The sequence below is a fragment of the Sturnira hondurensis genome, unplaced genomic scaffold (assembly GCF_014824575.4).
Source record: "Sturnira hondurensis isolate 20B ecotype Veracruz unplaced genomic scaffold, ASM1482457v3 Scaffold0022323, whole genome shotgun sequence".
NCBI classification, from domain to species: domain Eukaryota; kingdom Metazoa; phylum Chordata; class Mammalia; order Chiroptera; family Phyllostomidae; genus Sturnira; species Sturnira hondurensis.
Genome location: NW_028094954.1, coordinates 2,849 through 26,252, shown reverse-complemented (window position 1 = coordinate 26,252; position 23,404 = coordinate 2,849). Strand labels below are relative to the sequence as shown.

The 23,404-nt window shown below is 38.2% G+C and overlaps 1 protein-coding gene across 1 annotated transcript; it reads left to right on the top strand.

The window, feature by feature from the left end:
* Nucleotides 1-1,134: 1,134 nt before the first annotated feature.
* On the top strand, nucleotides 1,135-3,906 carry LOC118979450 (ubiquitin carboxyl-terminal hydrolase 26). Its single transcript, XM_037035496.1, has one exon. It carries the CDS (start codon nucleotides 1,135-1,137, stop codon nucleotides 3,904-3,906), a length of 2,772 nt encoding a protein of 923 aa, XP_036891391.1.
* The last annotated feature ends 19,498 nt before the right edge of the window (nucleotides 3,907-23,404 follow it).

The following is a 23,404-nucleotide window of genomic DNA, read 5'->3' as shown; positions in this document are numbered from 1 at the left end:
TTTTTTCCCCTGTTATCATGGCCAAAGGACACCAGGGCATTGCCTTCTTTCCTTTTTTAGCCTGGCAAATTTTTTAGTCTGCATGGATTATAATGATCTTGAAATTTGGGCATGCCTCCATAGGAACAGTGAAGCCCACATTGGAGTCAGTAGGAAATTCTCCACTCATCGTATGTTGTGGTTTTTTTTGTAAATCTTTTATACTATGTGTCTGTTAGTTCAGTAGTGCAACATAATAATCACAGTCTTGAACTGAGTCTCAGTCATCATTTAAACCAATTTTCAAAATTATCCTAAGTTTTTTATATTCTTGCTCAGCATGACTTTAAATTTTTAATTGCCTGGCACTTATCTTGAAAATCAGGATTGCTTAGAATATACCAGGTCATCTTAGCTTGTGGGAGCTAGAGATAGACAATTTTTTGATACATGCTTTAACATGGGATAGAGTGTGTGGACTTCACTTGGTTCCATGGGAAATACAGGAACATAACTGCATTTGGAAGGAGGTAGATTAATTAACTATTAGTGGCCTGTGTATGAAGTCCTATAGATTCTGGGACTTAGGTTGAGAACCACATAATGCCTCCTATTTTCTTATTCACTTATTGACAGGAGGATTGGCATATTGTATGCATAGACTTGTGACACTTTTCATCATACTCTTCACCTGTGTATTGAAAATCTTTCAAGTGTTTAACGATTTCAGTTGAAGTGGGGAAATTAATACAGAATTAATCTAGTATTGCAGTGGAAAAGGGATTTAGTGTATGGGAATAGAGTTTGAGTTCTAGCCAATCATTTATCTGATAGCTTAAATAATTTTTCTTGATTTTTTTCAGTAGCAGTCTTGGATTGGGAATCAAGACTGCCCTTGTTTAACCGTGGACAGCTCTTGCCTCGTGTAACTGTGGACAACTCTTGAAGGATATTGGTTTTATTACTAAAGGAGTGAGTATCTAGAACCTTACAAGGCTGTAATATAAAGTCAACACTAGAAACAGGCCCATTTTGTATATAGAACTAAAGACCCTTTGCTTTACTGTTGTCTTTAGGGGCAAACTTATAATACAATTTGGAATTTAAGATTGTCAATAATACAAGATATGCATGTATTTTATTTATAAAGAATACATGGCTGCACTAATGGTACATGGTTTTGTCCAAATATGGAATAGGAAGACTGGGATGTTTAAGTCAAAAGAAGCATTCACTGAAACAGTGGAAGGAAAGGAGAAAGTTAGACTGGTGGTTTATTTCAGCACTGGAGAATATACAACCTTTTGGCTAGGTAATAATATTAAAAATGTAGTCTTTAGATCCTATGGAGAAAAACAAAATTATCTGCATTTAACTTTCCAAAATAATACTTTTTTGTTTATTAAAAGATTATCCTCCAGAGACGCTGAAGAGCTGAAGATGTTCCTGGATAGAGTCCGTCAAAAAAATATTCAACCACCCACAAAGCCTAGCAGGGATAATAAGGGTGTCTGTAACAGCACAGAAACACAGAAGGAAATCAACAAAAAAATATTTAATGAGACATACGAGAAATCAAGAAGTGGAGTTTTTGACATAGGAGAAGAAAGTAGAACACCTGACCTTCAGAAGATGCCTTTGAATACATCAGAGATATCAACACTTACCTGTAAAGAGTTAGTAGACAATGAATGGGGGAAGAGAAAAAGGATGGTATCATCTAGTTTAGAGATACATGAGAAATTGCAGGAAGATAATAAATCTGTAAGAGACAAGAAATTCAAGACAAATCCCTTGAAGAATAGAAGACACCGTGAGAAGAAAAAAATGTCATTAAATGAGTTAAAAGAAAGTAACAAATTAACTTTGAGAGTTTTACTCAAGACCTGTTCTACTGGAAATCCTTACCTAGATGGCACTTGTCTTCTCCAAACTCTTTCTGAGAAAATATATTTGGCACTTCTATTGGAACCATTGTATAGTGAGGATGACCCAGAGTGGGACAGAATCAAGATGACCTTTGACTTTTATCCAGAGAAACTCTGTCAAGGCCTGCCCAACTTGGGAAACACCTGTTATATGAATGCAGTTTTACAGGCTCTATTTTCGATTCCATCCTTTGCTTATGATTTACTCTATCAGAGTTTCCCATGGAGCAAAATACCATTTGATGCTCTTAGCATGTGCCTGTCACAACTTCTTGTTCTGAAAGATATTCACAGCATAAAAATCAAGAAGAAGTTACTTGTCAGTATTAAAAATGCCATTTCAACAGTAGCAGATATATTCTCTGACAACTCACAGAATGATGCTCATGAGTTTTTAGGTCACTGTTTAGATCAAATGAAAGAGAACATGGAAAAATTAAACAAAATTTGGAAGACTAAAATTGAATCTGAGGAAGAAAATTTATCTCAACAGGCTTCTGCTGACAATGCTGTCATCAAAATGCTTGTTTGTCCTGTCACCACTAATTTTGAGGTTGAGTTGCTGCGTTCTATTATTTGTGAAGCCTGTGGTCAGGTTGTTCTCAAGACAGAAGTGAGTAATTATCTCTCCATCAATCTTCCCCAAGGAAGAAAAACACATCCTTTGTCTATTCAGTCTACTTTGGATGTTTTCTTTGGAGCAGAAGAGCTTGAGTATAAATGTGGGAAGTGTAACCACAACAGATCTGTTGGAGTGCACAAATTCAATAGGTTACCCAGGGTCCTCATTATTCATCTGAAACGCTATAGCTTTCGCCGGTCTAGGTCATTAAGGAAGGATGGCCAGCGAGTCATCATTTCTAAATATTTAAAGTTGTCTTCTCATTGCAATGAAAGTACCCAGCCACCTCTTCCATTGGACAAGAATGCACATATTAAGGATTTCCAATTTTTAAATTTTTTTCAAAAGATGAATTCTGACATCTTTAGGTCATTGACACCTTCAACCAAGTTGACCTCAGAATGCGAAGATTGTCTGGCTCTACACATGGAGTCAGAGAACGAGTCTGAACCACAAAAGTGCCAGATTTTTGGGTCCAGCAAAGAACAGCAGAAAAATGAGCTAGGGAAATCTTCTAAGCATAATATAACAGAATCCATATCAGTAAACTCAGGTTATGGCACAGCCGTTGAACAAGAGCCATTAGTACCAGGATTGGTGAGGTATCTAGAAGATGTCAACATTTCTGTGATCTGTAAAGATGAAAGTAAACCCATCAGTGGCTCAGACACATGTCTTCCTGAAGTTCATTTTCAAAAAGTGTCTAGAAATCCAAACCTAGAGAAATATGAGAAAACCAATGTGTTTGCCACTGTTGATAGTGTCACTGAGCCTACTAAAGAGTTTTATGAGGATAAAAAATCCAATATTTCAAAAGAGTTCTCAAATGTAACTGGACAGATCCAACAGCATGAAGAGATGAGAATCTATGAACAGCCCCTTCAGGAGGAATCGCTTCACAGCCATCAGAAGCCAGATGCCCATTGGTACACAAAGAACCTTAGAAGACCTCCAGAATTAAGTCTCCAAGAAGCTAATGTGAATTCCTTAGGTGCATCGGGTTTCAATAAAAACCTTGGACACAAAGACGTTTTACCTAAGAGAAAGAAAAATGCTGAAGCCAAGAAACAAAAAAGAAATCCCAAGGTGAAAGATCGACATGCCTATCGGCTGATTGGTGTTGTCAGTCATCTTGGGAATACCCTACATTCAGGCCATTATATTAGTGATGCCTTTGACTTCGAGAGGCAGGCCTGGTTTACTTACAATGATATGCAAGTATCAAGTATCCAGGAAGCTCTGGTACTGAATGGTAGGCTTCACACTGGATACATCTTCTTCTACATGCACAATGAGATCTTTAAAGAGCTGATGGAAAGGGAAGACAGTTCCCAGCCTCATAGCACAACGGCAGGGAAAAAGCATTGGAAGAAATAAGAGGAACCTAGTTGCCCAGATCCGCTTGATTGCCTCACTAGCTATCACTTCTTCCATGGAAGGGAAACTCTGAACTTTAGCCAAAGATGAGGAGGCAGTTAGCATCCAGGAACTAAGTTCAAGTAGAAACACTTATAGAGAAATGTCTGTTCTAGCCCTGATACAGTCACCTCAATCCCATAGTTGTGCCTAATAAGCATTCTTCTCTGCTATTAGACTAGGATTGTGCTTTCCATATTGTAATGCAGTAGATTCCAAGTACAGCCCTTGAACCAGCAGCATCAAAAGCATGGAGGAACTTGTTAAAATGCAAATTCTTGGATTCCACTACCAACCTACATATTCAGAAACTCTGGGTGGGTAGGTAACATCTTGGTTCTGATGCTTGAGAAAGTAGGGTAACCACTGCTGTAATGTGTAGGGTATCTTGGTGTGCTTTGCTATTATATATTTGAAATGTTTATATTTTGTAGTGGGGTTTGATTACATTTTTTCTTATATTTACTTATGTCTTTCCTTTGTAAACTTGTTAATATCAAAACACACAAAAATTATTTTTCTGTTGATCATTCACAGCAATTTGATGGAAAAATAGTTTCTGGAGTCATGGAAAAACAAAAGAGTTGTCGAGGTCCTGGCAATAAAAAAAATAGTTGCTGGGATCCAGGAAATAAATAGGAAATAAAGATGGAAACTTAGAAATCCTCTTGAGCATATAGAGATGAGACTGAACACCATACCAAGTCTTCAAATTGTTTGCTAAAGTTCTCCTTTTCCTCAAAAGGGGCTATATACCATCAAGCTTAAACCTTGAAGATAAAGTTTATTTGCCCTGAAGAAATTGAACCACTTTTTGTTATTTGTCTGCTAGCAAGCTGTTCTTGTTGAGCTGAGCCCACTTTGCCATTTTGGTCTTCTTAGAAGGATGCTTGCATTGCCTTAAAGTAACATTGATGACCAGAACTTTATCTGAAGCCTTGAAAATCATTTGCATTCAGCACTATAAGACTGATTCAATATTAATCTCGCTTCTCTGTACTTTGTAGCATGGTGGCCTTATTCCTTCAATAAGTAAGCAATACATGCTTTAAAGTGGATTTGTAGGATTTGAAGCTTTACTTATGACTTATTTCATACAGTGTAAAAAAATTGTGCCTGAAAATGATCTGATTCTGAGTAAAAGCCTCTTGGGTTGGTCATATTCTGTTAGAGCTCCCTGTGATTCAGGGATTTAGTTATCATAATATTAAGCATGTACCATCTCTGTAACCTAGCTTTTTCCTGCCTTTCAGGCAGTGAATCTGTAACACCTTTTACCTTGTTATGAACAAGTTGATTGTACTAAGAGGCTGTCTCACATCACACCAAGGGATTTAATTTTGGTCTTTCCTTTACCTACATGGGTATCCCCCACCTTGTATATGGGTTACGATCTTTATTAATCCAAGAGCTTGTTGATTCTCTTAATCCCAAAGACCTTTAAAGGAAGGAAGTGGAATTTAATGGTGTGAGAAAGTTAGAAAATGGCCTCTGGAGGGAAAACCAGATTCCAAAGCTTTGGAATTGTATATAGAAGATCTGAATGGGAGGTGAAGATTGTTGAGGCAAGTAGTAGGGGTCTCCTAGATTGAATTAATCACTCTCATGGAAGAAAGTGCTACAGACACAAAAATGAGAGATTTGTTTAACTTGTGCAGTACTTCAGCTCCTGAACTGGTTGAAGGGTAAGGCTGAAGTTACATTTAGAGGAAGGAAGTGACAGTTTTGTTTCCCAGTTTTATGCTTTTCACTTCTCTAGAATAGTTAAAACTGAGCCCAGTTATATTGGCATCACAGCAGGAGTTTTGGTAAGGGTGAGACTGAAGTCATTTTATTTTGAAAGGAGAATGATGATGCCAGTAGTTTTAAGAGATTTTAAAAATTTGGGTGTAGCCTATAGGGTACTACACACTCTCTTTTTTTTTTGGCACTACACATTCTGAACATGCTGCTCTTCAGCTTTTAGCACTTGCAAATATAGGGCAAATTGAAAGGTGAAAAAAATGGTTGGGTTATCCATAAGAGGGAAGGTCTGTCCTGAACAGATGGCTTGGATGGAATCCATCATTGCCCTGTGAGAAGAAATTCTGACTGCCTGATGAGTGGCTATATACTATCTACCTGTTATACTGTTATTTAAAATAAAATATTAAAATAATTCTTTAGTGACTCAGTGGCTGTTAGTTACTATCGATTTTAATTGGTTCTCTAACTTACAGAAGAGATTTTTTGGTAATCCATGGCTATAAAAACTTTCTTTGACACTCAGTGTATTAGTTTTCTATTGCTTCTGTAACAAAACCCACAAACTTAATATGTTAAAACAACATAAATTTATCTTTTTACATTTCTAGAGGTCAAGAATTCAAGATGGGTGTCACTGGGTTAAAATGAAGATATTAACAGGGTTACAACACTTCTGGATTGTCTAAGGAAACAATCTATTTTCCTCACCTTTCCCAGCTTGTAGAAACTGCCCTCATATCTCCACCTTCAAAGCCAGTAATGTCAGGATGAGCCCTCACACTGCCATCTTTTGTTCTCCCTCTTCTGCCTTCTGTTTCCACTTTTAAGAACTACATTGAGAATTGGTTCACCTACATAATCCAAGATAATCTTTCTATTTTAAAATTAGTAGATTAGCACCTTTAATTCCTATTTGTCTTGTAACATTATGAGGGGGAACCCAAAGCAACCCAGAATTTATAAAGAATTAGGTATTTATTGTTACACATTTAAACTTCAGTCACTTTCAAGGTATTCTCCATTTGATGCAAAACACCTGTTCAGATGTTTTTTCCACTGTTCAAAACAATTTTTGAACTGGTTGATTTTGGTGCCTTTTGGTGCTTCTGCCATTGTTTGTTTCACCTCTAGCACATTGGAAAAATGTTTCCCTTTGAGGACTTTTTTTCATCCAGAGAAACAACAACAAAAAAGTCACTCAGGGCCAGATTGGGTGAATAGGGAGTGTGGGGCATGGAGGTCATGCCATTTTTGGTCAAAAACTGCTGAGCATCCATCAGTGTGGGCAGTTGTTACAAAATGGGTAAATGTGTTGAAAGAGCCTTCAGAAAAATTCACTGAAGCTGAACACAGCCTCTCACTACAACCCCAGCTGGTACACTGATACAGATGGGTTCCTAGAACACTCGCCTAGCAGGGGAACTACCATCACCTAGGTGGTACTAAAAGGGGCCTGCCCTCCAGAAGATAAGTTCAGGGTTTGGGGGAATTTCTTTATATATTCAAGGGTTAAGGTATGGACATCTCTGTGGTACCCACATTATACCTGCTACACAATAGTAAACGTTAATGGAGAATTATCATAACAACAATAAAAAGCAGAATGATTTAGGACCCAGACCCTTGGGAAATGATTTTCAAAACTCCACCAGGTAAAGAATCCAGAGCATCTGAGATTTTATCCAAGGGTGAGGGCAATTGTAATTGGTAACTGAACTGCTAAGAATTAGAAATGAGAAGTATGGTAGCTTTACATATTTTCTTTACGTTTAATATATGCTACTGTGTATTTGTAGATACACACCATTCTCTTTTCCTCTGTCCTTCCTATTTGTTATTCTATGCACAAGTTCTGGAGGTTAATTTTACAATTTAGCCGTTAGGTAACAGAATATTCAATCAGTGCCTGACTGAATTTGAGGAATAATTAATAGAACCCATGATGAATGCAATGACTTGAGATTCTGAATCATCTAATTTGGGGAGAATGGTGAGACATCTAAAAGGATTGGTGTATTTATTAGGTAGAAGTACAGAATTGTCTTTCTGCTGTAAGAGAGTTCAAATGTATGTAGACAGGTGCATATGAAAGCAAAGCAATCAAAGGGATGGGCTGTGCCAATTAGCAATGTATTGCCTGCCAATTCCAAATTGACCCTTCAGCTATGTTCTATATAATGGGCAGATTTTCTTTACACATATCTCATTTACAGTAAGCACATGTTGAGCTTTTTCAGTGCAGTGTGTAAGAAGTGCATTGAAAGTATAAGAAAGGGGCTATCTGCTGTTTCCAGTTGTTGATGTGGGTTAGCAATGTGATGTGACTATATCTGGTGGTGCACTAATCCAGCCACAGAACCAGAATGTGTGTTCCCTGATGACCTTCACAGCTCCAGCCTGGCCTGTGGATGACTTTCCTGCTGTTATTTCAACCTGGACACCATAAACTCTAGGACTGTAGCCTGATTGTGTGCCCCTCCCCCAGGTTTGTATTCCATGGCCCTTCTTCTGCCCAGTCCTCCTGACAGGAATCTACACATTCCAGGCCTCCTGTCACATCAGCATCCTCAGTCCCTCTGCATGATTGCATACCTGGTCATTGGCTGTAACCATACTTGTGTCCTAGATGGTTATCAGTGGGGACACCACTTCTTTTGTATGCCCATACACTGACTGATGCTTCTTTGCATCCCAACTGCATTCCACCTGTATTGCGGATGGTTGCTTACTGATTGCCCAGTGACTACAGACCATGTCTGGCTCAGGCCAACCAACAAACTTCTCTGCCATCCAGTAGGATGCAACTACATCTTTAACAAGATCTGAAGCCTAGCCCTGGAGATCTGGACCCCTCTCAAAATTTGTTCTTTCTTAGACATTCTCCCTCAACTCTAGGATACAATACAGATTTTCCTTATATCCTATAGCTTTTTTTATCACAGGTTAATAATTCTTTATATTAAACTTCTGTTTAAATAATTATAGTTTCCATGCCCTGATTTGGACACAGACTGATACAGAGGCTGCGCATGTTAGGTATTTTAGCTGCAATATTACAATAAAATCCAAATATATTAGTGCAAGATTCTGTGTTTTCATTTTATTTGGTGATTTTTTTTTTTCATGTAAAATAGTGCAGGGAATGCTGGATGGAGAACCATAATACTCCAGTTGCTCATACAACTTCTGGAAAGAGAAGACTAAGATATGAAGGCATAATAATAAGTTTAAATAAGATATTTTTATGCTTCATCTGTTATGTGAATAACAATAAGGACCTCTAAATGTTTTAGGGGATGATGGCATTTCAGACAGTTTCATCTCAATGACAGGCACCTTCAACTAGAACATCACTCTGTAGTGTCCATATTCTTCCTCTATCAACCTGGTCATACTTATGCTCACCATGTTGAGCCCCACCAGTAAAAATATTTCAAAAGAAAAATCTTAGCAAACTATGTTTCTGTAACCTATAAGAATTGAACATTTCCCCCTTTAAATTTTCAGTGGCCTGCAAGCAGCCCTGGGACTGTGATCTCTAGGTGACTGTTCGCCACTTCAATTCCTTGATAGTGTGTGAATGGTAGAAGGAGACTCACATCAGTACCAGACACTGAGGATCACAGTGCTAGGCAGCAACTGCATGGTGTCCATGCAGGACGCCTTCCCTACTTGCAAAGTTTTAGCAAGTAGGTTTTAGCATAGGTACCTTGCTCATGAAAAAAAAAGTTTTATACCTGAGATACAGGTTACTCTTTCAAACTTAATATGTTATATGTATATATGCATATAAATATATATGCATATCTTTATGTATAAAGAGGTTTATTTTAAAGAATTGGCTCATACAAGTTAAGGCTGGCACATCTGAATTCTGTGTGGCAGGCCCAGCAACAAGAAACTCAGGCAGGAGTCAATTTTGCAATCTTGAATATCAAATCCATAGGGAAAGCTGACAGCCTCAAAAGTGCTGCAGTCTTGAGGAAGAATTTCTTCTTTGCGAAACTTCAGGTTTGTTCTAAGGCCTTCAACTGATTGAGTAAGACCCACCCAAACTACCAAGGGTAAACTTTATGTAAATTCAACCGATTGTAAACATTAGCCATGTCTACAAAATTCTTTCACAGCAACACCTACATTACTGTTTAAGGAAATAACTGGGTGGGACTGTATAGCCTATCTAATTGATACATAAAACTAACCATTACACGTGTTATGTAAGTCCACAAACTCATAATGCCTTAAGGAAAGCATGAGTGAGTTTCTAAGCTATCAGCAGAGTAAATGCAAGTTGGACTCACCTCCTGCCAGGGCAAAACCAGAATAACAGCTATATTATAGAACAATCAACCTGAATAACCAATTGAAGACTAACTCAACGTAAGTCTTATGATCCAGATTTACAGAAGAAACCACATGTAGATAGCTTGATGAAGTTGTGCTGGCCTCACTCTGATGAATCCCTGGACCCTGCCCTATCAAAAAGGCTTTCAGTTGCCAGGTAGGGGGTGATTGGCTTTGCTGTACCCTGATACTTTTGCTGAGTGGCCACCGACCCAGCACTTGAGCACTGTAATGGCATAATCAATTAAAATCAATATAATTAAATATAAAATATTAATATAATTGTAAAACAAAGATAGAAAAGATCACTGAAACTAAGAGCTGGTTCTTTGAAAGAATAAACAAGATTGATAAGCCCTGGCTGGTATAGCTCAGTGGATTGAGTGCGGGCCTGCAAACCACACAATCGCGGTTCGATTACCAGTCAGGGCACATGCCTGGGTTGCAGGCCAGTTCCCAGTTCCCGGTTCCCGGCAGCGGACACATGAGAGGCAACCATACATTCATATTTCTCTCCCTCTCTCCTTCCCTTCCCCTCTAAAGATAAATAAAATCTTTAAAAAAATACAAGATTGATAAACCTTTAGCCAGAATCACAAAATGAAAGAGAGAACCCAAATAAAATCAGAAATGAGAGAGGACAAGTAACAGCTAACACCACAGACATACTTATATGTATAAGAAAATATCATGAACAAAGGAGTATAAAATGTTATGAACAGCTGTATACAAAAAATTGAACAATCGGGAAGAAAAGATACATTTCTAGAAACATACAATCTCTGAAAACTGGATAGATTAAGAAGAAACTGAACAGATTTTGTTAGTTGAAGGATTACAACTAACACAAGTCGAGGTAGTAATCAAAAAAATCCCAAGAAACCAAAGTCCTGGCTTGGATAGCTTCACAGGTGAATTTTACAAAATATACAAAGAACTAACCCCTATACTTTTCAAAATATTCCAAAAACTCAAGAGGAGGGAAGACTCAAACTCATGTTCCAAGGCCACCATTATCCTAATGCCAAAACCACATAAAGGCAGAACAAAGAAAGAAATTTTTAGGGCGATATCCCTGATGAACATATACAGAGATGGGCAAAGGTAGGTTTAAAGTTGTGAGTATTGAATACATGAAACAAAAAGTTTTTCTTCCATTATTTATTAATTATTGTATTATTTTCTATATGTTCATCTCTAAACAAACTCTTGCCCTACCTTATATGAGAAAATCCTCAACAAAATATTATTACCAAACTGAATTCAGCAATACATTAGAAAGGCCATACATCATGATCAAATGGGATTTATTCCTGGGGTACAAGGTTGGTACAATATGTGCAAATCAATTAACTTGATGCACTACATTACAAAATGATGGATAAAAATCATATGATCATATCAACATATGCATAAAAGGAATTTGACAAATTCCAACACCTATTTGTGATAAAATCTCTCAGCAAGTAGGATAGAGGGAATATACCTCAACATAATAAAGATCATATATGACAAACCCACCGTTAACATACACATGAGGAAAAAATTGAAAATGTGGAATAGACTGAGAGCTATCAGAGTGGGGAGAGAGGGTGGGACTGGAAAGGAGATAAAAGAATTAGCTGAAGAACTTATATATGTAACTCATAGACACAGACAACATTGTGGTGATGGCCAAAGGGAACAGGGAGTGGGGGCTGGGTGGAGGTGGGCAAAGAGGGGGAGGAAATGGGAACATCTGCAGTTGTGTTGACAATAAAAAATCAAGGCAAAAAAAACCTAAAAGCATTTCCTATAAGATCAGGACCAGTCAGGGATGCCCACTTTCACCACTTTCACCACTTGTAAGGAAGTCCTAGCCACAGCAATTAAACAAAAAACAAGGGGCAGCTAAATTGTTATAGAAGAAATAAAATTATTATTTACAGAAGATATGATACTGTATATTGAAAATCCTAAAGATTCCACCAAAAACTACTAGAACTGATAGATAAATTCACTAAAGAAGCAGGATAAATATCTGCAAATCACTTGAATTTTTACATATAAATAATGAATTATCAGAAAAGGAAACTAAGAAAGCAATCCCGTTTACAACTGGACCAAAAATAATAAAATGCATAGGAATAAATTTAACCAAAAAAGATAAAAGACCTGTACTCAGAAAATTGTAAGACACTGAAGAAAGAAACTGAAGATACAAATAAATGCAATCATAAACCATGCCCACTGATAAGAAGAATTAATATTATTAATATGCCCATACTACCAAAAGTAATCTATAGATTCAGTGCACTGCAAATAAAAACATCAACAAAACATAAAGACAACCTAATGAATGGGAGAAGATATTCTTCATTGGTATGTCTGGTGAGGGTTAAATATCCAAAACATAAAAAAACATAACTGAACAACAAAATTTCCCCCAAACAATCCATTTAGAAAGGGGCAGAGGAACTGAATAGACACTTCTCTAAAATAACATACAGGTGGCCAATAGATATATGAAAATATGCTCAACATCACTAATCATCAGAGAAATGCAAATTAAAGTCACAATGGGATATCAACCTCATACTTGTCAGAATGGCCATCATCAATAAATCAACAAACAAGTGTTGGTGAAGATGTGGAGAAAAGGGAATCCTCATGCACTGTTGGTGAGAATGCAGATTGGTACAATCATTGTGGAAAACAGTATAGAGGTTCCTGAAAAAAATTAAAAATGGGACTGCCTTGTGACCCAGCATTTCCATGTCTGGATATATACCAGACTATATGCACTCCTTTGTTCATTGCAGCATTATTTATAATCACCAAGATATGGAAGCATCCCAAGTGCCCATCAATAGCTGAGTGGATAAAAAAGTGGTGGCACAATGGAATATTACTTAGCCATAAAATAGAATGAAATTAAACCGTTTGTAACAGCAGTGATGAACCTAGGTAGTATTATGCTGACTGAAATTAGTCCATCAGAAAAAAACAAGCACCATATGATTTTACTTATATGAGGAATCTAAAGAGCAAAGTAAATGGATAAACAAGCTTGAAAGACACTCGTCGATACAGAGAACAGACTGAGGGTCGCCAGAGGTCAGAGAGATTGGGAGACTTGGTGAAAAAGGTGAAGGGATTAAGAAACACAAATTGGTAATTACAAAATAGTCACCGGTATGTAAAGTACCCCATGGGGAGTATACTCAATAATATTGTAATAACTATGTATGGCAACAGGTGGGACCTGTTGTAAATATCAGGAGGAACACTTTGTAAAGTATATGATTGTCTAACCACTATGTGATACACCTGAAAGTAATATAAACTAATATTGAATGTAAACTGTTATTGTCCATTGGTAGATGAGTAGATAAAACAACTATGGGATATTTACAGGATGTAATACTACTTGGCCATAAAATAGAAGAAAATTTTACCCTTTTCAACAGTATGGATGTAACTGAAGAACATTATGCTAAGGGAAATAAGCCAGTCAGAGAAAGACAAATACCATATGATTTCACTTATATGTGAAATCTAATGAACAAACCGAACTAATAAGGAAAATGGGGACAGACTTATAGATGGAGAACAGGTGACAGCTAGTGGAGAGAGAGGTTGAGGATGGAGGGACCAAGCGAAAAGGAAAAAGGACTCATGGACATGAGTAACAGTGTGCTGATTGCTGGGGAGAGGGGGGTATAAGGTGACTATGTGGCAATGGAAAAGAAATACAGTGAAGATTAAATAAAAATAAATCGAATTAACTATCTATCTATTTTCCCAAGGAGATATATGGCAAAAATAAATCGAATTAAGAGAAAACAGAAATAAATGATTTTAAAAGCATGGGCATCAAAGTTAGTTTTGTTAAAACACACTATATTTTGTTATAATACTAAATTATTATCAGATAAACAAAGGTGTAAAATTTCAGTTGGACAGTAGTAAAAACAAGAAACGCAAAACCCTAGTTTCTTAGAAAAATATTTCTTTTTTTATTGCTCTTCTATTACAGTTGTTCCAATTTTCCTCCATTGCTCTCCACTGCCCTGCCCATCCCCCGGCCTCCACCTCTCATAGTCAATCACCACCCTGTTGTCCGCCTCAGTGACTCATTTATACTTGTTCTTAAACTAGTCCCTTTCCTCCCTTATCTCCCTCCCACTTCCCTCAGGTCCCTGTCAGTTTGTTCTTTCCACGCTTCTTGTTCTATTTTTCTCACTTGTTTGTTTTGTTGATTAAGTTCCATATATAGGTGAGATCACATGGTATTTGTCTTTCGCCACCTGGCTTATTTCACTTAACATAATGTTCTCCAGTTCCATCCATACTGTTGCAAAGGGTAGGAGCTCCTTCTTTCTGCTGCCGTATGCCATAGTGTAAAAGTACCACAGTTTCTTGATTCCCTCATTCACTGATGGGCACTGAGGATGCTTCCAGCACTTGACTATTATAAACTATGCTGCTATGAACATTGGGGTGCACAGGTTCTTTTGGATGGTGTTTCAGCATTCTTAGGGTATAATCTCAGCAGTGGAATTGCCAGATCAAAAGGCAGTTCCATTTTTAGCTTTTTGACGAAATTCCATACTGTTTTTCACAGTGGCTGCACCAGTCTGCATTCCCACTAACAGTGCGCTAGGGTTCCCTTTCCTCTACATCCTTGCCAGCAGTTGTTTGTTGATTTGTTTATGATGGCCATTCTGATCTGTGAGATGTGATATCTCATTGTGGTTTTAATTCACATCTCTCTGATGACTAGTGATGTAGAACATCCTTTCATACATCTATGTACCATGTGTATGTCCTATTTGGAGAAGAGTCTATTCATGTCCTTTGCCCATTTTTATTGGATTATTTGTCTTATTGCTGTTGAGTCATATAAGCTCTTTTTTTAACTCTTGTTCAAGTACAGTTTTCTTTCTTGTATTCCCAGCCCTGCCCCCCCAGTGCTCCCCACCTCCCTCCCATCTCTGCCCCCCACCTTAGTTATTGTCCACGTGTCCTTTATACTTGTTCATGTGAGTCCTTCCCCTTTTCCCCTGTGATTCTCTCCCCTCTCCCCTATGGACTCTTTCAGCACGTTCTGTATTTCAGTGTCTTTGGTTACATTTTGCTTGCATGTTTGTTTTGTTGTTTAGATTCCTGTTAAAGGTGATATCATATGGTATTTGTCTTTCATTGCCTGGCTTATTTCGCTCAGCATAATGTTTTCCAATTCCCTCCATGATGTTGCAAAGGGTAGGAGCTCCTTCTTCCTTTCTGCAGCATAGAATTCCATTGTGTAAATGTACCATAGCTTTTTGATCCAGTAATTGACCGATGGGTATTTAGGTTGCTTCCAACTCTTGGCTATTGTAAATTGTGCTGCTATGAACATTGGGGTGCATAGGTTCTTTTGGATTGGTGTTTCAGGGTTCTTAGGATATATTCCTAGCAGTGGAATTGCTGGGTCAAAAGGCACGTCCATTTTTAGTTTTCTTAGAAAATTCCATACTGCTTTCCATAGTGGTTGTACCAGTCTGCAATCCCACCAACAGTGAACTAGAGTCCCCTTATCCCCACAACCTCTCCAACACTTGTTGTTTGTTTCTTTGTTCATGGTAGCCATTCTGACTGGTGTTAAGTGGTATCTCATTGTGGTTTTGATCTGCATCTCTCTGATAGCTAGTGATATCGAGCATCTTTTCATGTGTCTCTGGATCCTCTGTATGCCCTCCTTGGCAAAGTGTCTGTTCAAGTCCTTTGCCCATTTTTTAATTGGGTTGCTCGTCTTCTTTGAGTAGTCATGTGAGTTCTTTGTATATTTTGGAGATTAACCTTTGTCTGAGGTGTCATTAGCGAATATGTTTTCCCAAACTGTTCCTTCTCTTTCTATCTTGATACTGTTTTCCTTGGCCATGCAGAAGCTTTTAAGTTTGATGAGATCCCATTCGTTTATTCTTTCCATTATGTCCCTTGTGCTAGGGGACGTATCAGTAAAAATATTGCTGCGTGGAATATCTGAGATTTTCCTGCCAATGCTCTCTTCTAGGACTTTAATGGTTTCCCGGCTTATATTTAAGTCCTTCATCCACCTTGAATTTATTTTGGTATATGGTATAAGTTGGTGCTCGAGTTTCATTTCTTTGCATGTAGCTGTCCAGTTCTCCCAACACCATTTCTTGAAGAGGCTATCTTTACTCCATTTTATGTTATTGCCCCCTTTGTCGAATATTAATTGACTCTAGGGGGTTGGGTTTATTTCTGGGCTCTCTGTTCTATTCCATTGGTCTATGTGCCTGTTTTTATGCCAGTACCAGTCTGTTTTGATTACAGTGGTCTTGTAATATAGTTTGATATCAGATATTGCAATCCCTCCTACTTTGTTCTTCTTTCACAAAATTGCAGCTGTTATCTGGGGTCTTTTGTGGTTCCAAATAAATTTTTGAAGTGTTTGCTCTATGTCTGTGAAATATGCCATTGCTACTTTAATAGGTATTGCATTGAATCTGTAAATTGCTTTGGGTAGTATGGACATTTTGATGATCTTAATTTTTCCAATCCATGAACATGGTATATGTTTCCATTTGTTTGTGTCTTCCTTGATTTCTGTCTTCAGTGTTGTGTAGTTTTCTGCATACAGGTCTTTTACCTCCTTGGTTAGGTTTATTCCCACATATTTTATTTTTCTTTTTGCTATATCGAATGGGATTTTTTTCTTGATTTCTGCTTCTGCTGTTTCATTGTTAGTATACAAAAATGCCTTTGATTCCTGGATGTTGACTTTGTAACCCGCTGTTTTGCCAAATTCATTTATTAGTTCCAGCAGTTTTTTGGTAGAGTCTATAGGATTTTCCATGTACACTATGATGTCATCTGCAAACAATGACAGTTTTGTTTCCTCCTTTCCAATTTGGCTGGCTTTTATTTCCCTTTCTTGTCTGATTGCTGTGCCTAGAACTTCCAATACTATATTGAATAGAAGTGGTGAAAGTGGACAACCTTGTCTTGTTCCCGATCTTAGTGGAAAAGCTTTTAGTTTTTGTCCATTGAGTATGATGTTGGCTGTAGGTCTTCATATATGGCCTTTATTATATTGAGGAATGCTCCATCTATTCCCATTTTTCTGAGTGCCTTTATCATAAATGGGTCTTGTACCTTATCAAAAGCTTTTTCCGCATCTATTGATATGATCATGTGGTTTTTGCCTTTGCTTTTGTTTATGTGATGTATTACATTTACTGATTTATGAATATTGAACCATCCTTGCATCCCTGGGATGAATCCCACTTGGTCATGGTGTATGACCTCTTTGATGTATTGTTTGATGGGATTTGCCAATATTTTATTGACGATTTTAGCGTCTATGTTCATCAGCAATATTGGCCTGTAGTTTTCTTTCTTTGTTGTGTCTCTATCTGGCTTTGGAATTAGGATGATGCTGACTTCATAAAAAGAGTTGGGGAGTTTTCCCTCCTTTTGGATTTTTTGAAATAGTCTGTGAAGAATGGGGGTAAGTTCTTCCTTAAAAGCTTTGTAGAATTCTCCTGTGAAACCATCTGGTCCAGGGCTTTTGTGTGATTGGAGTTTTTTGATTACTTCTTCAATTTCATTTGCTGTTATTGGCCTGCTCAGGTTTTCTGCTTCCTCTTCATTGAGTTTTGGAAGATTCAATTTTTCTAGAAATTTGTCAATTTCACCTAGGTTTTCAAATTTCTTGGCATACAGCTCTGCATAGTAATTCCTTACAATCCCTTCTATTTCTGTGGTATCAGTTGTAATCTCTCCTCTTTCATTTCTGATTGTGTTTGGTTGGGTCCTCTCCCTTCTTTTCTTGATGAGCCTAATTAAAGGTTTATCTATTTTGTTTATCTTTTCAATAAACCAACTCCTGGAGTCATTGATCCTTAGAATTGTGCTTTTAGTCTCTATGTCATGTAATTCTTCTCTGGTCTTGGTTATTTCCTTCCTTCTACTTGCTCTGGGCTGTCTGTGTTGTTGTTCCTCGAGTTCTTGGAGGCGTCAGGTTAGGTTGTTTGAAATGTTTCTATTTTCTTTAGGTAAGCCTATATTGCTATGAACTTCCCTCACAGGACTGTCTTCACTGTGTCCCATAAGTTTTAGGTTGTTGTGAGTTCATTTTCATTTGTTTCCAGAAACTTTTTGATTTCTTCCCTGATTTCTATCTTGACCCATTTGTTGTTTAATAGCATACCATTCAGTCTCCATGATTTTGGGTGTTTTCGGGTTTTTTTTCCTGTGGGGTTAGTTTCCAATTTCAGTCCCTTGTGATCAGAGAAAATGCTTGGTATGATTTCTATTTTCCTAAATTTGTTGAGTCTCGTTTTGTGTCCTATCATGTGATCTATCTTGGAAAATGTTCCGTGTGCATTTGAAAAGAATGTGTATTTAGCTTCTTTGGGATGGAGGGCTCTGTATATATCAGTTAAGTGCATTTCATCTAGGGCATTGTTTGATGCCATAATATCTTTGTTGATCTTTTGTTTGGAAGATCTGTCCATTTTTGACAGTGGGGTGTTAAAATCCCGTACTATAATTGTGTTGATGTCAATATCATGTTTGAGGTCCTCTAGGATTTTCTTTATATATTTGGGTCTCCTATGTTGGGTGCATATATATTTACGATGTTAATGTCTTCTTGGTGGATTCTTCCCTTGAGCAATATGAAGTGATCTTCTGGGTCTCTCTTTATGGCCCTTCTTTTGAAGTCTATTTTGTCTGATATGAGAATTGCTACCCCGGCTTTTTTTTCTTGTCCATTTGCTTGGAAAATTATTTCCAGCCCTTCACTTTTAGTCTGTGATGGTCTTTTGACCTGAGGTGGGTCTCTTGCAGGCAGCATGTGTGTGGGTCATGCTTTCTTATCCATTCAGCTATTCTGTGTCTTTTAATTGGTGCATTTAATCCATTTACGTTTAAGGTTATTATTGAAAGGTACCTATTCATTGCCACTTGTGTACCTGTGTTCCTCTCCATCTCTCTCTTTTCCTTCCTTTCCTTAAAGCAGCCCTTTTAGTAATTCTTGTAGAGCTGGTTTGGTGGAAGCGTATTCTTTTAGACTTCTTTTGTCTTGGATGCTCTTTATTTGGCCTTCTATCTTGATTGAGAGCCTTGCTGGGTACAGTACCTTGGTTGTAGGCCTCTGTTTCCCATTACTTGGAATATTTCTTGCCATTCTCTCCTTGCTTGGAATGTTTCCATTGAGAAGTAAGTATCCAGCCTTATTGGGACCCCCTTGTATGTCACTTCCTTTTTCTCCCTTGCTGCCTTTAGGATTTTCTCTTTGTCTTAGAGGTTTGCCATTTTAATGATGATGTGTCTTGCAGTAGGCCTCTTTGGGTTCCACCTGCTGGGGACTTTCTGCGATTCCTGGATCCATGGGACTTTATCTCTCCTCAACTCAGGAAAATTTTCTGTTATTACTCTCTCAAGTAGGTTTTCTATCCCTTGTTCTTCTTCCTCTCATTCTGGTATTCCTATTATTTGGATATTATTATGTTTCATGTTGTCTTGCACTTTTCTTAAATTCTCTTCATTTTTTAAATTCTCTTTTCCCTTACTTGTTCCGTCTGGGAGATTTTTTCTACCCTGTCTTCAATCTCACTTATGCGATCTTCCGCCATATCGATTCTATTCTTCATACCTTCTACTGTGTTCTTCAGTTCAGAAATTGTATTCTTCAGTTCCTCTTGGCCTTTACTGATGGTTTCTATTTCCTTTTTCATGTTGGTATAGTTTACAGAGAGTTCATTGTAGCTCCCCTGTAGTTTCTGGTAGCTCATTGTAAGTTCTTTGAATTTCCTGATAACCAGTGCTTTGAATTCCACATCTGATAGTTGACTTGCCTCTATGTCATCTAATATTCTTTCTGAGGTTTCCTCCTTTTCTTTCATTTGAGGCTTGTTTCTTTGTCTTCCCATTGTTTGTGATACTCTTCTTGTTGTCCTCTGCTTCTTAAATTGATCTGTTCTGGTTTGCTGGGTTTATGGTGTGAACTTCTGTTGTAGGATACCTGTGAAAGTCAGCGGTGAAGTCTCCTGCAGGTATCTTGTTGTTCTCCGCTTCCACCTACTCCTTTCTTTATTGTGCGTGTGTCATCAGTTGGGGGGGAGGAAAAATGGTTTATGATAGCAGAAGATTATTTTACGTTATTTACAGACACAGTCGGCAGAGAAGAAATAGACAATCTCTAGGCTATGTATAGAGTTAACCGTGCTCTTCGACCCAGCTTACCACTTTTAGGAAAGGGTGGGCATAAGTTAAGTGTCTTGTTAAGAAGGGGGGCTTGTGAGTTGTATCTAGAAAGCAGTGTGGTTGTGGGTGGTCAGATTTGAGGTAAGGTGACAGTACAGGTTAGTAACTGGGTGTAGCGCGTCAGTAAATAGAGTAATAGAATCCAGGCACCTGTAAGGTGGTCTAAGGTCTGAGAGATGTTTTATGAAGTATTACTGTTGTACAGAACAGCTCTTATTTACAATAATATTAGAGCAACACTCACGTGATAGATTCTATGTGATCTGTCTAAATGGGGGTTATAGAGCTTGGGTAGTATAGCAAAGGAAAGCACGTGAAGTATAGAAAATCAGCAAAACACTGTGGAGGAAAGAGCAGTGGGGACCTGTCAGGTAGTCCAGTATACCCAGCCAGTACTAAAAAACCTGTACAGAAAGAGGTGGGATACAAAGATATTCTTAAAATAAAAAAGGAAGTAAGAATAATGCAAAAAATAATAATACACCTAAAAGAAAACTAAACAACGCACAAACAAACAATCCAACACATACACACACATACACACACACACACACACACACACACACTCAAAAGTCAGGAGAAAAGGGGAATAAGCGGAAAATTTGGGAAGAACAGAAGGACTAAAACTGGACAAAAAGGAAAAGAAATGAAGGACAGAGTACTGAAAGATAGAGCAACAATACAGTTTACAAGATATAAGATTAATTACAAAAGAGGTTGAGAGAGAAAAAAGGGGGGAAGGGAAAACACACACACACACACACTAGAGAAAAAAAAAAGAAAAAAAAAAGGAAGCACCCTTCCTTTGTTGGTTTCAAACTGTCGAAACCGGGTTTTCTGGTCGCAGCGTCTCTGAGGGCATGTATGCAGGCACATGCGAGCAGGCTGTCGATTGGTCTGTGGTCGAGCACAGCCCCAGGAGGCTGCCTGTGTCCCTCGGTATCTGCACTGTCCTTCTCAGTCCCGTGCAGGACTCAGGCATTCCCACCCCTCCCCTGGATGGCTGCTGGGTGGTTGGAGGCCAGCTGCAGTCTTAGAGCCCCTCAGTTCACTTTCCAATAGAGACTTCTCCACAAAGCCTGTCTCTTAGCCCAGCCCAATCCCAAAAGACCAGCAATGATAGTGTCCTTCTTAAATCCCTTGGGCTGGCGGGATGGCAGGCTGGCGACCGCAGCATCCGCAGTTGCCACCCTTTACGTTAATTTAAGCCCACAGATCTCTGCCCGGTATTAACCTGCCTGCCTAGACAGGGAAGGGGAGTCAATTCTCTCCCACGGAGTGTGTTGCCGGCCCACCAGGTGCCGGACCTCCAGCGTTCACTCCGACAGAGGCACCCCGGCCCTGGATTCAGACGGGGCTTCTATTTCCCACTGATGGTGCCAGCCCCCATTGCACCCAATTCTCGTCGGTACTCACACTCCACCAGAGTTCGTCTGCCCTGGGAGCGCCGGGGCGCAGCCTGCAGCCTAGGAGGCCGCCGGCGCTCAGCCGCTTTTGTCCTCACTCACCTTCTGGAGTCCTCGCTGACCTGCAGCTGTCTGGTTCCTCTGTCACACTCTCTGGTCTCCTATTTTCATAAATGTTGGGGAACTGTTGGTTGATTATGCTGTTCTTCGGTAGATCCGCCCGGATTTTCCACCAGATGTATGAGAGCTGGGTTCCCTCGGTGCTACTCTGTCGCCATCTTTTTCAGCTCTTTTTATATTTTGGAGATTAAACCCTTGTGCGATGTGTCATTGGCAATATGTTCTCCTATAGACTCAGTCCCATATTTATTTTGATGATGGTTTCTTTAGCTGTGCAGAAGATTTTAAATCTGATATAGCCTGATTTGTTTATTTTTCCTTTATTTCCCTTGCCCAAGGAGATATATGGCAAAAATATTGCACACAAGATATATGAAATTTTACTGCCTGTGTTTTCTTCTAGAATTTTTAAGTATCATGATTTATATTTAAGACATTCTTCATTTTTAGTTTATTCTGGTATATGGTGTAAGTTGGTGGTCTAGTCCAGTTTTCCCAACACCATTTATTGAAGTGACTGTCTTTACTACATTGTATACTTGTGCCCCCTTTGTCAGATATTAATTGACTATAAAGACATAAATTTACTTCTGGGACCTCTGTTCTGTTCCATCGGTGTATGTGTCTGCTCTTATGGCAGTACCAGACTGTTTTGATTACATTGGGCTTGTAGTGTAATTTGATATCAGGTATCATGATTCCTCCAACTTTGCTCTTCTTTCAAGATTTCTGAGCTACTCTGGGTGTTTTTTGGTTCCATATAAATTTTTGGAATATTTGTTCTAGATCTTTGAAATATGCCATTGGTATCTTAATAGGAATGGTGTTGAATCAATGAAGGGTCTGGCAGAAGTAATAATACCTGCCCGAGTGTGGTTGGTAATAATATAGGTGTAATAATTTATAGTTTTAATTTGAACATTTCATCTAAAATGTCATATGGTATGTTTGAGTGTGATATTGTTATGTTACATAATTACATGCTTATGATCTTGTAATAAAAGATTTTATAATAAAATAAGAATTATTGTGCTACAACCTGTAGCTTGCTTTGGGTAGCACGAACATTTTAATAATGTTAATTCTTCCTTCCATGAACACGGTATATGCTTCCACTTGTTTGTATCTTCATCAATTTCTTTTTTCAGTGTCCTATAGTTTTCCAAGTACGGGTCTTTTATCTCCTTGGTTGGGCTTATTCCTACGTAGTTTTTATATTTTGTTGCAATAATAGATGGGATTGTTTTACTAGTTTCTCTTTCTGATAGTTCATTTTGGTGTATAAAAATGCCACTGATTTCTGAATATAATTTTGTCTGGTTTCTTTTATGTGTGTTTGTCTCTTTGCATAAAGTAGATTTGCTAAGAATCCTTAACTTGTCAAGATGACTTTTTGATATAGGTGTGTTGTTGGGCTCAATGGTGCAATCTTCCAGATCACCTGAGCTCAGTGCTCAAAGAATGTTTTTTGTGATTTATGTGCACTCTTCTCTTGTAGTTGACTCCTGGATTTTGTTTGCCCTTTTGTGGGTAGAGTTAACCCCTCAGGCTGGCTGAGTATAAGTATAACACATGATCACTGT